The sequence below is a fragment of the Amyelois transitella genome, chromosome 4 (genome assembly GCF_032362555.1).
Source record: "Amyelois transitella isolate CPQ chromosome 4, ilAmyTran1.1, whole genome shotgun sequence".
Classification (NCBI taxonomy): Eukaryota; Metazoa; Arthropoda; class Insecta; order Lepidoptera; family Pyralidae; genus Amyelois; species Amyelois transitella.
Window position 1 is genome coordinate 7,553,952 of NC_083507.1, and position 22,267 is coordinate 7,576,218.

The following is a 22,267-nucleotide window of genomic DNA, read 5'->3' on the forward strand; positions in this document are numbered from 1 at the left end:
CAGATCTACGAATGTGCAATAGACTTTTTGACTCTTGGCCAAAAACTTTTCGGCTATGCACCGCAAGGAAAAGACCTGATCAGTACATCCCATTCCCTTTCGAAATCCCGCTTGAGCATCCCATATTTTGTCATCAGTTTCATTCCTGACTCTATTAATCAATACCTTAGCATACAATTTGCCGACGACGCTAAGCAGGCTTATACCACGATAATTTTTGCAGTCCAGCTGTGACCCTTTTCCTTTGTAAAGTGGCACGATAACAGATTTTGATTAAAATATACTTATTAATCGAAATATTCAAATTTTCCTTTTTCTCTTACAATTTTGTTCCCTCTTTTTTATCAAGTTTGTTCAAAACAATTATGGTTTGTATTCCATGTCATTAGATTTTTTCATTTTTCACATTTTATTTATCAGTATAATATTAAAGGCATTTTCTAGTGGTTCATACATTACAACTATGAGTAACTTCCAAATTACAACTTTGTACGCGTAGTCCCCGAATTAGAGCCCTCACACACTTGGCGGCTTTCAGGCGTCGTCGTCGCAGCCAGCGTCACACGGCATCGAATAGCGCTAATGTGCATCTTACAACTACGCTGCGTAGACGTTAGTAGGACGACGACTCGAAAGACGTCAAGTATGGGGTTGCCCTAATTGTTGTGTGGATAGAGGGTCAAAACAATAAGGGTTCCTTTTTTGCCATTTGGCAATGAAACTATCGCGATGAAAATGTATATTGTATATTTTCACAGACCACAATGGAAATACGCTTAAATACGCTAAATTCTTGATTTAAAATGTCACCACTCATTTGAAACTGCCAAAGTTTACAAACAATGAAATGAGCGGAGTAGATTGGACGTCTCCTCTGTAAAGTGACATTGCGGAGTCCCTTAGACTGCCTTTGTTCGCATCCCGATGAAACTTAAGTCTTAAGACAAGTGAACAACTTTCGCGCCGCAAGGTATTCTTCTATGTAAATTTAATGCACGGAGATTAGACATGTAAAGCCGCTCAAATGTTGATTAAGAAAACTAATGTGTCAAAGTTGAGCGAGGGAACTGTTTGCAAAATAAATTAAAATTCATAGGAAATCTGATATGATTTTTTTTAACATATTCACGATATTCTTTTCTTTGAACATTTTCCTTTTATGTTTTTATACCCGTCTAAAAATACTAGACGTTTTTGGGTATAATATCTCGCAAAAGGACTGATTAGGTTTCTGAGAAAAGAAAAATTGAAAAAGTTTCCAGAAAAATTGGCATAAACTTTTTCACCTCTCGGAAATCTAAACCATTTTTCGTGCGCATTAATTAGGTATACTAATTTTTCATTAACATAATTCATATTTTAAATAAAAAAAACATAAAATATAGTTAAGCATTCTATAATACTTCGTGGGGATCAAATACCTAAATGGATATTTATTATTTTATGGAAGCAATAGGTATTTTAATAGAATCCTCTCTATACAATGGACCTTTATCCGATGTCATAACAACAATGAAACAGCAGACTAACCAATATTATGTTACAAAGAATCCTTTTAATGTGTCTGGTCGACCGGCCATCATTCATTAATATTTTAAATTTTACGAAATAAATTGTGTTATAATTTGTGTATCATTCTAGCAAGAGTAAGAAGATTGGTTCAGTAGATAAGGCGTGAAGAGACAACCAACAAACAAATTACTTTCATATTTATAATATAAGTTGGATTAAAAAATTTGTTACAAAAATTGCTGTTTATTGCGAAGAATAATTTAAGGACTTTTACGATGTGAATAAACTCGCTTTATACATCATCAATCTTATATTTATCTGTAATATTTACTATAAATGCCAGAATATAACCGGATGTAACCAAACATCAAAAGTTCAAAAGGGGTTCAATTCATATTTTCCGAAGACCGCTACAAATTAAATTATTTATCTACACCGTTCATATTTCCACAAACGGCCGGCATACACCGTGAGGAGGGTATGACAGTGACGCGCGAGGTCCATTCGGAGGCATAGCACGTCGGTACCAGTCACTGTATTCTCACTTCGTGCCGTTCGGAAATACATCGAGAAAATATAATGAAATATTTTATACTACTATGACGTAATATTTTTAAATAACCCAATTTGAGACAAGTTTCTATAAATTAATGATATAGTGTGTAAAGATTTGATAAATTTTTACACACTATATAATTTTATTACTGGCTCTTCTCTGCTGTGACATAAACCTGCTTTGCGGATTCTTATACCAATATTTTCGATTAATAAATTGTAATAGATTAAAAAATAAACTTAATTATTTATAAGTACACAGCCTTTCGATGTGATACGTACGATACCCTGATTAATTCATTAACGCATACCTTTTTTTCTGGTACGTTAACAGGTGACTGAAATTGGTGGCACTTACTGATGTAACCAAGACCTCAAATTAATAACATCATAAAATTCTTAACAGTCACAGACTTGCAGATCTTTGTCATGTGCAGAACCAGAGAGCACTGAATCTTTACTTGCCGCTTTAATGTTATCAAATGATACATATCTACAAATATCAGGTTTCTTCACTTACGGGATAGACAGACTCGTCTATCCCGTAAGTGTCGAAAAGACAACAGTCTCGAAAAGACCACGTTTAACTTGAAATACAAATTGTACGACTTAATGGCTTTCTGTTTAATACCGCCGTTTTATAACACTTACAAAGTCTTTAAGAAATAGGTATATCAAGATTTTGAGTTGATTTAAACTTTCCCAATTATCTTTGGTATATAAGTTGTGGTGTATAATTCGACCAATAGTAGTAAATCAATCTCATTATAACTTACTTCACAGTTGCGTAACTCTAATCAAACAGTAGTTTCTTTTCAGTCTGTAGGTAATTAGAAAGCTAAATTGGAACTTGTTTCTTCATACAAACATTCTCGTCAATTTAATCTCTGATATTTAATCTGTCAGTTTTAGCTTACTTTAAGTTTGTACTGATTTATCAATAAAAGAAAATTATTGATGTCTTGTAAAATATTCGAAAGAAAAAAATATGTTCGTATTGTTTTGTGGCAGTTTTATTTAAAGAATAACCATGAACTAGCCACTCTTTGCACACAAAAAGGCCTTTCAAAACAAAACAGACAATCATTAGCACAAAATTTAACGAAACTGTTATCAAGTTCGCATAACAATTGGCTGATTCGACCTAAACGGTCGATGCTGGCTTCATTTAGCAACTACAATATGAAAACGAACTGAAGCGTAACACCGTACTAATTTATGCACTGTGTAATGAACGCTCTGTACCTCTTTATACTCTGTGCACTAATTATATCGCATTTGAATTTACGAACAATTTATCTGTTTATGATCATATCAATTTATATTCATTTGGGCTTTAATTAAAAGTAACATGAATTTGAATATGGCGCTTTAGATAATGTGAATTATAGAAAATCGTGTTTGTATCATGTTGATTTAACTAATATGTTGGAATATAGTTCTTGTCATTATTTCGGTTAACATTTCAAATGTTTGAACATAAATTACATAGTAATCATAAACATATAAAAAATTGCAGGTAACACAGATAGCCTCATTATCTGTTCGGCACTATAGAATTGTCCACCGCTAGACATACGTGATGGTAAACCCTTATTAAGTTTGTAAGAGAGAAGTAAGCGAATATTGTCGTTGTCATCGTGTTGCATCAAATATTTATATTGTAGTAGGTACATGTAGGTTTATTCTTCTTCTTAATAGATAACTCGTTGCTGAGTATCATTACTCCTGATTTTGTCAACCATTTGCTACCATCAGTTGCGATTCGTTGCTTGGTGCAATGCAGGGAAATTGATGTTTCCAACTTGTCGGAGATCGCTAAGAGGTTGAAAACACCAATCAGATCCACCATCGCTTTGGACTACGGCATTTGGATCTATTCCCCTCTGCTTTTCTCGCCGCTATCAGACAGTCCAAATTACTATCGTAGGTGTAATAACATTTACAGATTTGATATTTGTTACTTGGTGCCGGGTAGTTTCCGTCCCCTTTCCTATGGATGTCGTAAAAGGCGACTGAGGGATAGGCTTATAAACTTGTTATTCTTCTTTTAGGCGATGGCTAGCAACCTGTCACTATTTGAATCTCAATTCTATCATTAAGCTTAACAGTTGAACGTGGCCAGTCAGTCTTTCAAAAACTGTGTTGTACATAAATATACTATTAAATAATATAGTTTTGGGGCTCAAGATCACAGCCTATTAAATTTAATATCGGCTCGATATTAAACAAAAGCTAAAGCGAAGCACTTTTCGATTAGTGGATATAATAAGGACAGATGATAGATAGAACATTTTTTCGGATGAAATCCATCAATAAAAGGTCCCTTAGCGCGGGCGACAAGTCGCACAACAGTCTTTCTTTGCGTCACAAAATGTCATAACTCCTGAAAGGGCCCAACATCCCTACAAAACCTGATCACACAATACAAGGTATCATACACCCCTCGCGACTACATTTCAAACATTTTCCAATCAATATTTGCTGAATGGAAGGCAAGAATGAGGGAAACCGATTTTACTCTTTTGAATTTTACCTTACAAAAGAGTTTGGCTTTATTTGCCAATCGGATATCGGTAAAACAAACCGATCAGAAGTTGAGATATTTTTGTAAACTTCGTATATTTCCTTCGGTATTTGTTATTCTTCTAACTAAGAATGTTAATAAGGAAGTAGTTTTGTTTAGTTTGGGTTAGTTTTGGTTTTAAAAATCCAATTTGGACTATTTTTGTTTTGTGTTGCGGTTAGTATCTTCTGAAATATTGGCAATATAAATTCACTCGATCATTTTATAACAACGCAACGGGATGCCTTTGACATTATATATCAATTAATTAAACTCAAAACGAATGTAAAATAAAGCAATTAATTAGTACAATATGCGGTCAATGTTTGTCTATTTATTTATCAAGGCATTATAAAATATGTAAAAAGTGTGTTTAGTGCCCTGTGGTTCCCGGCAATAATACAAAAAAGAATAGGGCCACTCTATCTCCTTCCCATGGATATCGTAAAAGGCGACTGAAGGATAGGCTAGTTAATAACTTGAGACTTATTTAGGCGAGGGGTGTTTGCAATCTGTCACTTTTTGAATATCAATTCTATGAATAAGCAAAACGTGGCCTGTCAGTTTTTTCAAGACTGTTTGCTCTGTCTATCCCGCAAGGGATATTACATGTATGTATGTAAAAATGTTAGATATTTAGTACTTAAATATATTAAAAAAATAGTAAATATATATTTTTTTTATTTTTAAATTATATGAGTACCATATAAGTTCAATATTTCTACGAGATAAATTTATAAAAAATTTCCTCTTATATAAATAAAAATAACCTTCCAAATACACTTTAACTTTGTACAGCAAGTCTGTTTATACTTAACGTCGCTTCTTATCATATTTCACGCTATCTTTTGATCGAACGAGTCCCTTGAGGACGATTTTTGAATGCTTTGTGGAGCCATTGAATGCCGCTTCTCATCCCATTTTCCTCGCTTTTTATCAAATAATGGTTCGGAATTGTCAGCTGCTGTTAAAAAAACCGATAAATAAAAAAATAACAGAAATTTTCTCTCGCTGACAAAAAATGTGGTTGGTTCACATACAGGTGGAAACAATAAAAGGTAGAACTGTTTTTGTTACAAATCGTTAAAGGGGCTTTTTTTAATTTTATGAAAGAAGAGCTATGTCATCATCTTAATACTGTATTAACATTATGTGAGCTATGTAAACATCGCCAAATATACCTATACATAATATTTTTTATTGTCACAGTTTTTAAACACATCTGATTTTATCTTTACCTAGAACCTAAAAATAAAACGTTACAAAAGTTACGCATCAGAACAAGTGTCTAACGAACGTCGTCACCTACAGTGTATTCACACACATCGCGTCTCTATCTCTTAGGATATGGACAGGTCTGAAACAGTTACAAAACTCAAGGTTCGTTTAATTTGATAGCTTTGTGATGAAATTGAGATTCAAAGTAGTGAGAGTTTGCTAGCCCTAGCCTAAAACCTTTCCTGGCTGGCTAAAACTTTGTTTTTACTGTTAACAGACCACACTGGTCACTGTCACTGTTACGCCTTTATCTGTTACGAAGAAGACACACCCAACAATGTCGACAAAAATGAAACGTCACTTTTAAATTTTATTATAGAATTTATTTAAAACGTTTGCATGCATGATCATAATACTTTTTATCTCATTTTGAACTAAATAAATGTAAAATCTTATCGGCATATCTGTTCCGGTTTAATTTGTGTTTTTTTTTTTCAAATTCCAATAATGTATCGCATCCACCAACAGTACCAAATAAATGTTCAGTTACCCAACAATATACCTTCTCAAATTGTTTAAATTTACAAAACAAATATATCAGACAATGTGCCTGTAGGAACTTTAGTAAGAAAAGTTGCAGGTCTTTGGGGAAATTGCAAGACCGCAGTAAGTCTGTAGCGACTGCGCGGCTGCGTACACACGTACAGTATTCTCGTTTATCTTTAGGTAGCTGATGTTTACGTATTGATATATTACAGAACGCCTGTGGCTTCGCCAGCGTAGAAAGTAGAGTAAGTAGCGAGAAAACCCTTTATTTCGGGAATTTCTCTCTCTTACTGCTCTCCTACTTAAGGACAGGGTCTAACTTCAAATCAATACAAGCAACCGTTGATATGTTAGTTTGTTTAACTGACATACCTATAAATGTCCACTTTAATTTAGATAAAGCCTTTTTTCCAGGGATAGCCAAAGATTATGTATTTTCGCTTACGTCCTTTACGCTCTTTTTGTACATTATCGACGTATTTAAACAATATACCTACATTACTAGGTTTCCCTGTTAGCAGGGTCGAGACCTTCATACGATTATTACTTGCCGGACCTGATCCTGGCTTTTGACCAGAACATTCTGCGTTCCCCCTATATAAAACCCTGGCATGATATTTAATTAGTAAATACTTTTTAAAGAAATTTAGAGAGAGAGAGAAATGTGCTTCCACTGGAATGAGTTTGACTTCAATCTTCCTTATGATACAAGGTCAAATGCCTGTTTACTTTTGGGTTAAAAGTAAAGGGATATAAAAGTCATTATATTTATGTCCTGTTACATACAACATAAATATAATGACTGATATGGATATAGACCCTTGCGAGGAAGACATAGCCTACAGTCTGGAAAATACTGAAAACCTGCGTTCAGCTGTATGGTTTAATGATGGAATTGAGATTCAAATAGTGACAGGTTGCTAGCCTACAAAAAATAAATCAAGTATATTACCTTTCCTTTAGGCGCCCTAGCAGAGAACATTCCACCATAAATAATAAAATAGACGTACAGACAACACAATATACCACTTATTATCGAGAGCTTCGATTTATTCAATATTCACCGAAGGAATAAGCTATCTTTCCTGCAATTAACTCCATGTTTATACCGGAAAATGGCGACCTCCGGGAGCCTGTGTATCGGGAACTGCCATCGACAAAGTTCAGGAAATAAGGTCTAAAATATAGCCACACAACGACTATTGTTATTCACTGTACGGTATTATTACAAATTGTAATTGTTTAACGGTACATAGTTGACTGAGTACAAATTTACAGCGGTTTTGCTATTTTCGATGTGGTTTTAACGTTACTATTTAAACTGAACGTTTGTATATCTGTAATGTATAATTATTTCAACTTAATACGAAAATTTTTTAGCCGGCGAATAACTCTTGAACACGAAAAAATTAAGGAACTTAATTTTTGTGATTTTTTTAAGAATGACCACTTTTATGCTATGCATTGTCCAGTTACTCAATAACAGGTAATGGCAGAGTCTAATATTATATGGATCTGTAACCTAAAATCGTGTCACTTATATTTCAGATAAAGCTTACAAACCTAGCAAATTTGGAGCTTTTATGCCAACAAAAATGCAAATGAAAATATTCTTGCTTGTGCAAACGATTGATATTTGTACGGGAAAAGCTCCCAGATACTTCATCCTCGCGTGTTATTCATACAATTTAGTGGAGCTTTATTATTACGGAAGATAAATGAAACAATTTTCGGACGTGCAACTTCACGCAACATTTGCTTAACTTTGTATCAACTTTGCTTGCGGAAATAGAGTGCAGTGAAGCCAATAGTTGGACTTTATATGAGAGCACACTAATACTAAGCTAGTTTATGTTGTTTGTATTCATGGATTTAACAGAACTATGAATAAATTTGTTACACAATCTATGTGATTATTATCAAAATGAAAAGCTTGTACTATTTCTATGCTGGGCTGATAATGAAGAAAAACATAGTGTGTGTGCCAGCTGTTAAGTACCGATAATAAGTTGTAACCAATGGCTAGTAGTCACAGTTAGGCCTACGTTCGTATACCTTCTACGAGAATGGATGCTACGCTCGTAGACCTACTACGAGAATGGATGCTACGCTAGTAGACCTACTACGAGAATGGATGCTACGCTAGTAGACCTACTACGAGAATGGATGCTACGCTCGTAGACCTACTACGAGAATGGATGCTACGCTAGTAGACCTACTACGAAAATGAATGCTACGCTAGTAGACCTACTAGGAGAATGAATGCTAGGCTATTATATTATAATAATATCTTGAAAAAAAAAATATTCCAACTATCACGTGTGCGAGTTCAGAATTTCGAAAGCATTTTTTAATACATTACACATATATTACTGTGTTAACCTAAGTTAGCTTATTAACCTAATAAAAAGATCAAACCTAAGTAAAAATATTACATATACAGCCTAGTTATATTAGCCCAGACTAATCTTCACACGTCGTTGTGTCAGACATCTCGAGATAAAACGATCGAGTGGTGATCAGTGAGTCGACACTCGACCTGACAGCGCTCGAGACAAGGAGCTTTATCTCAGTTAACGTTCAATATTAAGGCAGCTTAATATATTTTTTAGTAGAAAACTTAATAGTGTTCTTTTTTAATATTATGCCAGTACCAAATACCACATGAGTAGAAACGATGTTACAGTGATCAGTATGTCGACACTCGAGCTGACATCGCTCGATAAAAGTCGCAGTTGCGTTCAATATTCAGGCAGCTTAATATATTTTTCAATAAAATACTAATTAAGTATTTCTTTTTCAAAAAGGAAGTCAGTATATTGTACCACAAGAGTTTATAACAAGAATAAATGATCCAGAGGTGATCGGTGAGAAAGGACGCCCAGGTACTATAGAATAATTCGTGATACCAAATACGTTATTTTTATTACTATCTAAATTCAAATTAAACTAAATCTTTCACCGATAAATATCCAAACACATGCACACACGCATAATTCACGTTAAGAATTCTCCAAGAACGCTAGTTAGATGTTTCAAGAGGTTTTACGAGCATTAAATGCGAAATTATATTAAAATGGCGTCACATAATCTACGTCATCTACTTTAACGACGACCGTTCCGGGGCCGCGCTCGCTGAACACCCTCATATTGTTTTCATACAATTTTTGGGCCCGGAATGGTATTATAAAGAAGATAAAAGTTGCTGAGGTTTTTAATTTAGTCTGTCAATCACATACTTTTTTTAAACGAAGAGTTTTTTTTAGTTTGTTAGTATTTTGAGGATATTTCTTCAAATAAAAATAAAAATTTTATTAATTCACTAGCTTTCCGCCCGCGGCTTCGCCCACGTGTATTCGGTTATATATAGCGTTTTTTCGCCTTCAGTTGCCCTTTGCGTTCCGGGGCCACGGTATCTCGTTAGAACTTTCCCGCAGCCCCGGCTCAGTTTATCCCGTTTCCCCCCCTTGGGGGTTGACATTTCAAAAATCCCTTCTTAGTGCTCACTTATGTTACTAAAGGAACCTCTGTTCAAAATCTCAGACTCCTATACCGAGCGGTTTCGGCTGTGCGTTAATAAATCAGTCACCCAATCGCACCCCCTAAATCACGATTGGAGGGTAGTTTGAAAAAACTAATAATGTCAAACATATTTTCTTGCCTATGTACGTGTTCATGCCAAGTTTCAAGTTTATAAACCCAAGGAATAAGATTTTTCATAGAAACGTTTTTACCCCTTTTCCCCCCCTTGGGGCTTGAATTTCCAAAAATCCTTTCTTAGTGCTCCCCTACATATCCCAAGGAACCTACATTCCAAATTTCAGCTGTCTACGACCAGTAGTTTAGACTGTGCGTTGTCTGTCAGTCAGTCACTCAGTAACGGAAGAGTTTTATATATATAGATTGTGGGAAAAAGTTTTCTTGTTTGAAATTTGTATAAAGCTGTTTTTTGTATAATTTGTATAAACTAGGATAAAGCAAACATTTACAATTTACGTATTATATCGCAAAAAACAGTATCAAATAACGTAGGGAATGCTTTCCCCTACCTTCTCCTCAATATAAGTGGATCAATTGATGTTTAACCTGATTAAATAATTCAAGGGCCCTATGTATACCACCTCGCGCCAGAAGCCTTTAAGTTTCTATCTTCAAAGGTAAATTAAGGGGCCACAAGGAAGGGCCGTCGTAATGAACAAGACCAGAGTTATTATTATTCGCTGAAGGTAAAGCTGAATCTTCTTAACGATAATCGTATTGCGTCGGATACATGCAATGTATAATGTTATATAATACAATTTAGTGAACGAATCTCTAACGTTAAAAATACAATTTAGTGAAAATCATAACCAGTCTCCCCATTGTACGATCGTTTCGGTTAAGGCCATGGTTATTGTTATAATCCAATCTAAATATAAGCTTAACATACTAAAGGCTTTGAGGTTTAACGACCCGAAGCTATATCTGCCTCCTGTTAATGAGATCAAAATATCTAAGAATGTACGTTTTTAGACAAGGTTATTTATTTTTGGATGATGTGCTTGTAGGATTTGACGAACATGTAAGTAAAATTACAAAAAGAAAATGATTATTATATTAAGTTCCATTAAATATTACACACGTATTGGCCAATCAATTGGAAACCCAGATCTCGAACCACTTTAAGAATAAAATTAGATGTTAAATATCCAAAACTACCCTCGGCTTTGCACGAGCATTTGCAGTTATAAACCTTCCTCAGAAAACACTCTTTTCAACATTTCAAACAGGAAGAATCCGTCCACAACTTTCCGAGATTAGTGAATACATACATACAGAGAAAATAGGGGTTTCACTTTATAATATGTAGGTTCACTGAATAGTGCTAATGATGATGAATATTTTACATGAAGCCACATTTTCCATAACGTCAATAAAAGCGAAGATAAAAGATGACATAATGTCTATCAATATAAAACACATGATACGTATGTATAGCATTTCAGTTACTGGTCGCCATTGTTAATGGTTAAGAAAAAGAAGTTTCTACGACTAGAACATAAATGAAAAGAATAAGTTGAGAAATAAAATGGACTTACCTATCGTCGTGAGCGCCAACGTGCACCAATAATAACTTTGTAGATACTGTTTCACTACGTCCGCCGTCTCAGTGTCATGATACACCCAGTTTTTACTACCGAACCCATTGTTTTTATAAATTATATGGTACAAGCACCCATTCCAATGAAATATCACTAGTAAATAATGAATTAAACTGGTTGATCTAAACAAGTTTGGATAGTTCGTGTGTCGCTCCGTGCGGTCCATAAAAGCCCAGAAGCGGTAGATTTTGACAAGGCGAAACGAGCGCAGTATCGAGTTGAATCCTATGGAGAGGTAGAGGAAGTCCAGTGGTAGTAGACAAAGGCAGTCTATGTAGAATCTCGTGGAGTTCATGTAGTGCGCTCTTAGTTTCGCCGCGTCGGTTTGCAGGACGCCGTCCTCGAGGTACCCGGTACGAAAGTGGAACAGAATGTCCGCCAAGTAGAGGAAATCCGAAAAGTAATCGAGGCAGAACCAGACTATTAAAGTCTCGCCTGTAACAAAAGAGAGTTTTCTTATTAGATTCTTATAAGCAATATTTATTTCTTATTGTACACATCTTATGATTTTATTACGATTATATGCCGAGTTATTTTGAACGTTTAATTGACAAATACCTATTGAAGGTGATTAATTTTATAACGTTGTATACCAAACGAGCCTTACTTAAACCCTCTCTAAAATTAACACGAAATTTAAAGGTATGTTGTACTTGTGACTCCCAAAACTCCGTGGTGATAGGCAAAATCCGTAGGTAAAAGATTAATCGAAACCTTTCACTACGAGATATAACTTATAGAAGGCAATGGTTGGTAAAAGTATACTACTAAGTAAAGAATAGAGTGAAATCATTTTAGAGATGAAGCTTTTTTATAAAATGAATAAATTTTCTCTTTGTTTACCATATTTTACTTCCTTACAAAGAAAAATTATCAATTTCCTACAAAACAAAAACTTGAAAGAGTTGCGAATAAGATTACGTATTGTGGAAACTCATCGAAGCAAGAGGCAATGAACAATAGGAACCTCGGCTCAGGCAAAACATCGAAACCCACCCTTCGACTTTACATTGGTTCAAAATAAAAATAATACAGAAAAAAACACTTAAAAGAGCGGTTCATATTTATATGTTTAATAGTCAATAAAAGGTACTTAAGTAAGAGAACATACATACATACATACATGTAAGAGAACGCTTGCTATAATTATTTTCTATTTCGAATAGTACATAATATTGAATATGAGACTATAGGAGGTATGTATGCCTGCTACATCAACTAATCTTGAAGTTTTTTTTGTGTTTCTTGCATTACATACATAGATTTATCGAACCCCAGGCACCGAAATCCAAAACAGAGGATGTAACTGGGAACACGCCACAATGAAGGATATAAAAAGATTGATTTATACAAATCATGACAGATTTTAGTGCTTATTAAAAAAAATTGATGCACATTTTCAATTAAAAAAAAATCATTTCATAAACTGACGAAAAAAAATTATAATAAATACATTCACTTGAATGTTTGTCCTTTTGTTCTATTTATATTTTGTGAGACTGTTTTGTGCTTGACGCAGACATTTACCTCGAAGCTATTTTATTGGGTTGTTAAATAATTTAATTGGCGCAAAGGCAACTGCGCTGGTGATAAAGGTACATGTCTATTATTGTTTCTTTAACAATAAAATTTCAATCAGCTTTTATAAATAAAATCTTTTCTTTGTCATCACAAGCGGGTAGTGATTACGAGTTTTAAATTGAAAAATTGCTAATGCTCAATGACTAAAACTTTTTAAGTTTGATTCTAAACTCGAAACTTTTACTTACAAAAAGTTATTTAGGTGAGCAATTTAATCTTCGAGGGGCGAGTTCCTGGAAACTATGCATTGAGTCACGAAACTTGGATCGCCGGCGAATCTCAGTTATCTTAAATTGAGATATTTGGAGACTTTTTCTCTCGGATTCCTTAGGCAAAGTGTAAAGTACCAATTATTTATTTTGAATCTCAATTTTGAATATGTTTGTTGGGAATTTTAATGCGTTTGACCTCAATTAAGATAACGTTTAAGGTGGTGCACACTAGCTCAAATTATGCCTATTCCTTCTTCCCTGCAAATGCCGTAGCCATAAATATCGGATCTCGAACGAGATGCAGTTTTATGAAGACCGATAATAAAAATAATAAAAAAAGAAACTAGTACCTCTATTTTATAAATCAAGAAGCAGTTTGTATTAATATAGTATCTATATACTAAATCTAAAATAATCGTAATACTTGAGTAACTTTGATCTGAGAAGGTAAAATTTTCAACTGATTCAAGGACAAAATTCAGTGAATGTAGTTCACAGTTACTTTCGAATTCCGTCAGTGTGGGATTGTGTGCTTTGTTTGAACTAAAGTTTCAGTGTATGAAAGCGATGCATCAAAAGCTCGCGCCGGCTGCAGTCACCGAGTATTGACTGAAAAGGTGCTGTGACGTCACTACACTTTCACGGTTGCAGATGGTAGTCTATTTATGTCACGAATTTTATGTAAAAATATCTAAATTTTAATTCGATAATTTAACTATCCAGTTAAAAAAGTGCTCTTCGAGTCTTACAACTTTTGGCTCTGTCTACTCCATTAGATTTACAGACGTGATTATACTTCGCTATACTATTGAAATCTATCTTCTTCTCTTAACTACATTCCCAGTTCACTCTAGTTTTTCTGATCTTTTCCGAGAGCAGTTTTTACAGTTGACAAATAATTAATTTATCTCACAGTATACGTCGCTCCCGTGGTATCATCTTCTAGAAAGAAAAGAAGCCTATGTAGTTATACGATGTCCGAACCAAATTTAAACAATCACTATGAATTTATATACCCATCAACAAGACCACAACTGAATATTTATCTAAAACAGCAGCACTAGCAACTGTCTCAGATTTATTTATAGCCTTTCTAGCTTTTATCCACAGCCTCACCCGCTCGAATTGAGTGTCTCCTACAAGAGAATACACGCGAATGAAAATTTTACGGGAACTATAGTTTTTTCCTTGATAAAAAGTACCTTATACCCTTCTCCATACTCATAATTATGATGATACAATTTAAAGAAGATCGGATCAGTAGATAACATACATACATACATACATAAAATCACGCCTCTTTCCCGGAGGGGTAGGCAGAGACTACCTCTTTCCACTTGCCACGATCTCTGCATACTTCTTTCGCTTCGTCCACATTCATAACTCTCTTCATACAAGCTCGGCGGTTTCGGGTACTTTTGACCTGACCCTTTACCAGGACGTCCTTAATTTGATCAGTAGATAACGCGTGAAGAAAAAACAAACAAACAAACTTACATTCGTATAAATAATATTAGTTGGGATTCACGTATCGAGAGCCATCTTAACAACAACAACTTTGACTGAAACATGTACCGAAATATTCGTCATGCATTTTGCAAACGAAAAGTTTATGGTAGGTACGTAGTACTAGTTTCACTTCTTGCTCGCAAAATGTATGTATTGAAGTGAGCACTCAAACACTCAGCGATATACTCGTATTTTCTGAACGCTTTGACATTCGATTATACTTCCAGTTGCAAGGTTTGAATGCAATATAATATTGTTAGAAACCCATCTTACAAACTTTGAGTTTCCGGTTTTACGCATAGGTATTGTAAAGTTATTTCTCAATGACTACTTAAATTCTATTATGTATTTTACTACTAATAAAATCTTTCTCTTTCTTTCTCATTATTCAACTGAATTTTCAGATATTTTCTTCGAAGTTCGAGGTTCGCTAGAGACAGCTTGTTACCTTTACGTGGTCTCAATTACATATTTTACTTTTATTACTTTAAAAATAAAATATAATATACTCACCATTAATTTCTTGAAAGGCGAACCTATAAACGATAACCCAAAGGTTGTAGAGGAAGGCTAAGGAGACGACCATAGACCAATAGTAGCACAGCCGTCCCGCAGGGTCGAATACGAAGGACCAATGTGGCCCCGACCGCAGGCGACCGCTAGCATACGTTGACCTCCGCCGGAGTCCTCTGCTGCTACTGTGGACAAAACGGTATTATTAAAAATAAATAATTAAAATGAAATATAATTAATTGATTTAATTTATTAATTTCTTGATAAAAGGCGAGAAAACATATTACTGAGATGGCAATGTGTACGTCGCATTCTACTTGTACTACTAACCATCAGAATATTTTCACATTTTTCTTAAAAGAGATGGGCTTTCTTCTGGCACTCAACAGAGCGGGTAATTAGTAAAGTGAAAATTAGAAGTGGAGTAAAATTTATGCGATGTTAAAAGTTTATAGTTGGTACCATATGAACGTAAGCTAAACCTATCTCTCATTACAGTGTATTTCTGATTGCATTTCATCTGTTGAATTCACTGCTCAGCACTTAACCTCGAGTTAAAGCTCACCAGACAGATCTTGGATCTTCGTAAGCATAACATTAATGTAATGTAATTCATCAGAGTTGCTTTTACTGCTAGTTAGCAATAATTAATAGTTAGAAACTCTTCAACCAGTACTGACAGTAAGCTTGAATATGGAACGAGTTATGAATTACTTAACGTTTAACTGAATACTTAGTAAATCACCATTATGCACAAAATAGCAGCTAGTATTATTTAATACTTTTAAGATGTTTATATACTCCAGATCAAATAAAGTTGGCTAGTATTGGGCTGATAACAGTTTTAAACTTTTTTAAATATCCTTAATGACCCTGATCTTTGATAAATTTTCTAATCTTTGCGGTTTTTATCAAAACAGAATAATAAAGAGGTAACTGATTTTTGGTGATCACGCCATTGTTGTCGTTGTGAAATTATTGAAAATCTGAATTATTGATTTGCCTAGGCCTTAAAAGAAATCTTGTAGATTACCCGTTCTCGTCGGAATATTTGGGAGTCTAACTAACAAGATCTCTAAGAAGTTTTTTTTCAATGTGCTCTCAGTAACACAAGAGCTTAATATATTGAAGACTTGTTAAAAAAAAAAGTTAATAATCTAATCGGCAATTGATTCAGAGGCAAACGCACCAACTACTCTACAGAAGTCACCATTTCTATAGATAAAGATCTATTGAATATGAAGGTATCAAAACAATTAACTTAGTAGTCATTAGTAATGGATATAGGTTCGCGTGAAATGGCTTGCATTAGCCGATTATGTGGAATTAAGCTGTTGAGTGAAGATGTGTGTACTGTATAAAGTTACTAATCATTTATTAATATTAGGATTACCACCTGAGGGTTCCTTGTAAAGATATCAAATGGATATCCAATTAATCCCAATAGGGGTATTGAAGCCAACCGAGCGAAGGGTTACGATGGATATATTAATTAATCATTGATTTATTAACTTATTAATTATATTAACCAGATATGGGTAAATATTTCATAATTTGTAAACAACAGACTTCTGATATTACTTTTTTATTAACTGTAGCAAAGTTTGATCAAAGTGGACAAAAACTGAGCTTTTGTATTCTGTCTCTCTCTTAGAATCGAAGTCTTTGATAAAATAAATGGAACCACTTCTATAAATAAAGGAATTCTTTAATTGTCCTTCCTTTTTTATCTATAATCAAGTTTGGTAAGCATTTTTGTAACGCTTTAGAATTCTGTATTATAGCTAATCTGAGTTATCTGATCTATATACCTTCAGTTGTATTGTTTAATATAAATATAAAGTAACAAAAAGGATTTCAATTTGTAAGTTAAAACAAAAAAATATATGTAAAATATGAACTTCATTTGGCAATTTCAGTAAAGTATATCAAGTCAAGTCCAACGAAGCTTATTCGTTAATAAACATACCAGAATGTAGGTGCCTTAATTTGGCCGCATCGGTTGCGGCTGACATATTTATTTAATTATGTACACACGGGGATTTCCATTTCGACAGCTGGCAACACAGCTTATTAACGTGTTTATTAGAGCGGGCTACAATTTCGCCATTTCACTGTTTCATTAAGAGCTACGGAATCTCTATTGACCTTTTTGTTCAGTTGCTGCGTTCGCAGACTCTACCATTTTTCTTGTAAATGATTTTGTTTATTTGTAATTTGTTTTATGTACGATTTTGCTTTGACAGTAATTATAATTAACCTTTATATTTGATATTCTTAGTTAGGTTTTGATGAAAAACAAACTGTCGTCGGCCATTGAGAATGAAGTTCATTATAAAATTTTGTATTTACTTTTGAGTGTAATGGTATGAAGTCTGTTCGATGATGATGGCCAATAGGTATACTATTGTTTTAAATAACAATATTCTTATTATTTTATGATGAATTAAGGAATCTTAGTTGAAGGATAGCATCTGTGTAATTTTAATCATTATTATTAAACCTCATACGTATATATACCTCAGTTTGATGATGCCCACCTCGAGCATACGGAGGATGAAACATTATAATATAAAAAAATTACCCCCTAACACATCTTCTGTTTAAAAAAGACTTATTAGGCTATAAGTAGATAAATTGTTCGCTTGTTTTTTGTAATCTTTTATGTCCAAAATCACACGTAGAATCCAGAACAGTTTATTCATACTAAGTACTTAAGTTTTACATGATGACCGTCAACTTAAAACTTCCCTTAACGATGGGTAAAACATGACTTTGTACTTATTGCAACACAAATGAACAATAACATATAATCAGGGTCTTTATTAATCTGTGACGATGCGAAATGATTACCCTCTCATTGTATTCAGTAGGCTTTGTGTTTGACTTTGTAATTAGTATGTATTCATAGCATCGCTTTAGTAATGAGAATATTATTGCCGCTGTTAAATTCATGGGACTAGCTCGGAATAAGGAAAATCATTAGTTCAATTTCCTTTTTTCGGAAGCCTCTGTATGTCATTTAAAGATTGCCAATTTCCTGGTTTGATTTCTATTTGATCATACAAATAATAAACTAAAACATAATATCTTTTAAATCAACTCGATTATAATATTGAATTTTATTGTCACAAATGTCAATAATTAATAAAAAAAAGCCACTACTAAACATTAAAATATAACAGACAATATATAATCTAATAAACTATTGCCGCAGTTAACAGAAATTTGACAAAGTTATTCAAGTTCCTTGGGGATTTGTGGTTACAGGAAGGGTAAAATTAATATAAAAATTAGTATTAATAAAAGTACATGTCAGACAAAGTTAATAAAGATTTAATAATCTAAATATATAAAAGAGGACACTTACTGATTGATTGACGTATAACTGACAGCAAAACCCGCTTGGTCAAACAATTGGTTTCTTGTGTTCTTTCAAGGGGTACACAAACAGAGGAATTTGCGAAATTCCCGCAAGAATGAAAAAATGACGGGATAATTCGTTTAAAGACTAGCTATCAATAAAAGGTAGTGATTTGGGATTCGTATCAACAAAGAATAGAACGTGTAATTATGATCCCAACTTCACCAAGACCAGATTCCCTTAAAATATCTGGTTCATGATCACACACGTATCCTAAATATCTCCTCCTCCTCCAAGCCTAAAGGTTTGGGTTCGGTCCAATTATTTTTTGAGTTCATTTGTTAATAACAAATATACATATATAAATTATAAAATATGATGATAATGCAATTATTATGAACAAAAAGAAAAACAAACGTATCAGTACAAAAATAAAAAATATTTCCTCTATTATATAAGTATGTTAAGGATAAATTATCTACAAAGGGTGCATGCATAGTACCGTGCTCTTGCGGCGTCGCAAGAGCATATATGATGTAACCGGAATCAACTCCAGGAGGCATAAGAAACGATATATTTATCTTCTACGGATAAAACATGCAAAGTACCTATCAGTGCCGTTGCAGTGGGGTGGTGCGAGGTGGTTGTGCGAGTGGTGCGGCGCTGGCGTCGCAGGCGCATGCGGCGTGTGCGGCGTGCTGCGCCAACCGCTCAGTAGAGGCGCTTCGCTTGCGCCCAGCAATTTTAATCTGGACAAAAGTTTGTGGTCAGTGCTGGGGTATGGGATACAATAGGTCTTAATATGTCAAGGGTTATATATGTACATACTTTGCTGAATGAGCATCGTCGGTTGAATGCAAAGCTCAAACAAGCGTGGCTGTTCTAGATGCACTTTACTTCCTGCAGTGGGCGTGTATGAATAACTTTTCTGACATACGTAGCATTCATTTCATTGCTGACAAGTGCTCTTGCGTTGGGGAAAAATATTATGAAGAAATCTGCATATTACCTGCAACCATGTACTGTTAAGGGTTAGTTCCCCCGGAAAGGTTGCGGATCAATCTGTCGGCGGTCAGCTGGGAGTCACTTCTTGTAAAAACTTGACTTACCCAATCCAGAATCGTGAAGAAAAGCGGACCCGAGCTTTTCCTCAGGTGGTGAACTCTATATTTTTTGCAAATAAAAATGTGTCTACATTTGTGGCTAATATCGTATCGTAAATTGTAAATATAGATTGCCGAAGGTCAATTTTGTGCACCTTTAATATTAATTCTGCGATAGTTTGAGTTTCTATGAATAAAATAGGCGACACATTAGAGCTTTTTCAGTTTTAGATGACATGATCCCAACACTTTATGGAAATATAATAGGCCTCGCATCTCTTCCGAGGCGCGTACCGAATATCTGCGAGTAATATATTTGATACGCCTCTAGGCGTGCGTATCATCCATTTTCTATATGGAGCATGTAAATAAAAGCCTCATATAATTATTATTTTCCTTTGTATCAGCCATAGTCCTGGTAGGGTCATTATATTTTATAACAGGTATTAACCTTTATTTATAATGGCACGGTACGCAATTTTAAATGGCTATTTCTTAATTAACAAAATTACATCAACATCCCAAGACATTAATACAGTGAACAATACTGCTATTGCTGATATTTATTTACAGAGAACAAGAGCATTTTTTTCCAAGTGAACCAGAAAAAACTAAGTACATACATAGCTCATACTTGCAAATAACTGCAGACAATTTACCTTTTAACAGTGTAAGAATTGTCATGGTCGGTTTAATATTTCCGAAGATTAGCCCTTACAAACAAAGTTAAAAACTTTATATCTTTATAAAATTTAGTAAAATAGATCAATAAAACAAATAAAAATCAAGTTAATTAGTACACAGGTGTGATATACTAAAAGAAGGATGAATAGATAACCAACAAAAAGAATCAGCTTATCCAGGCAAACAGAACCAATCATACCAAGCCGATATCCCAAAACCTGCGGTAATCTACAAAGTTACATGTAGATATGAGATTTTCAGAAAGGGAAAACTCGTTTGAAGTTCAATCGCCTTAGTAGCACGCGGGCAGCCACCGGTAGAAATTGGTTTTGCCAATGCGACATCGGGACGGGGCTAAAAGAGCTTCGGCTCGAGCTGTCGTACCGTGAAACGAGATATAAACCGCTCAGAAATGCGGCGGGGTCTGCCGCCGATGCTGTGCTGCTTGCTCCTTGCATAGACTTTAGAAAAATAAAAACTTTATCATAATTATTTTATCATGAGAACAACTAAAACTTCGATTCCAGCACTGCGACAGTTTTCTAGATATTAACCGTTATTTGAGCTTGTGACCTTACTCGCTTAAAAACTCACATCGCTTGCCGCACACAAATAAAAAAAACAAACTGAACAAACACAATTTTATAAGAAAATTTATCTAAAAAGTAGGAGAGGAATCGTTTATAGAACATAAGTAATCTTCCTATATTGAGTCCCACTCCCTTGGCGAATGCAAAGCTACATTTACTTTGAAGTGCCAAAAACAGATTATTAAACATGCGAACACATACATACATTAAAAAATTAATTGAAATTGGTTTCATAGTGCAGTTTCAGATCTATTTATTCCTGAAGTCTGCTACTGTATGTTACATAATACGCAGCCAAGACGCGAACGTTTCAGAACCGTGCCGGTTCAAATCGATATTATTTCAATAGCCGTTTCAATACATTCAATGTTATGTTTGGCGGTATTGAGATGCTCGACTTGAAAATTTTCCACAACATATAAAGGCAACATATAATTATTGTTATTTATTCCTTTGTTATTTTCTGTATGAATTGTTCTTAAAAAGCGTAGGTAGGTATTATTTATTTACACTTTATTTTATAAAATAGAAATGTTTAGCAAAATATATAGTATAACTGTATTCTAACATTTGGTTAAATCGATAAGGTTCAAGATAGTCAGGAATTTTATAAAAAGTCTATAAATTAAATTGTAGTGATAGATGTAAATAAATAATTTTGTATAAAAGTAAGCTCCTGTAATTTTAGGCTCAAAAAAGAATCAAAGTTATGTAAAATAATCCAGTGTATCTGTTTAATATCCTGATCCGTATGGGCTGATCGTGAAGCCACGAGGCTTGAAAGCCACAAACATATATAATAAATCATAAGGTAAACCATATCGCGTTTCAAAACAAACTCAAAATATTTTAACGCCATCTAGTTATACCTTTTACAATTATTGTTTACATAGACACTAGCGCCTAACGGCAAACCAAAGAAGTCTTTCTTATACTAAAATAATAAACTTAAACATAACCGCCCACCAAGGACAAACCCAGGGTTGTCCTTCAATTTATATCCGCCCACCATGAGGGGATCCCTGATTTATCATTAGTGGGTAAACCAAAAGTTATCAATTAACTTATACAAACAAAAAACAAAGCAATGGACTGTATTCAAAAACAAAACAATAACTTCTTATGAAGTAACGGGAAGTACAATGATTTTTGAGACTGGCCGCTTGATATGAG

At 34.2% G+C, this 22,267-nt stretch overlaps 1 protein-coding gene across 1 annotated transcript in view; it reads right to left on the reverse strand.

Annotated features, from left to right (window-relative positions):
- The window catches only part of LOC106136926 (cyclic nucleotide-gated cation channel alpha-3), a 91,701-nt gene that overhangs the window by 25,663 nt on the left and 43,771 nt on the right, over positions 1-22,267 (reverse strand). The window contains exons 3-5 of the mRNA XM_060954551.1: positions 19,326-19,466; positions 15,354-15,538; positions 11,476-11,973 (exon numbers count right to left, since the gene is read on the reverse strand). Of these exons, the coding sequence (XP_060810534.1) occupies positions 11,476-11,973; positions 15,354-15,538; positions 19,326-19,466 (824 nt within the window). The remainder of the gene's footprint in view (positions 1-11,475; positions 11,974-15,353; positions 15,539-19,325; positions 19,467-22,267) is intronic.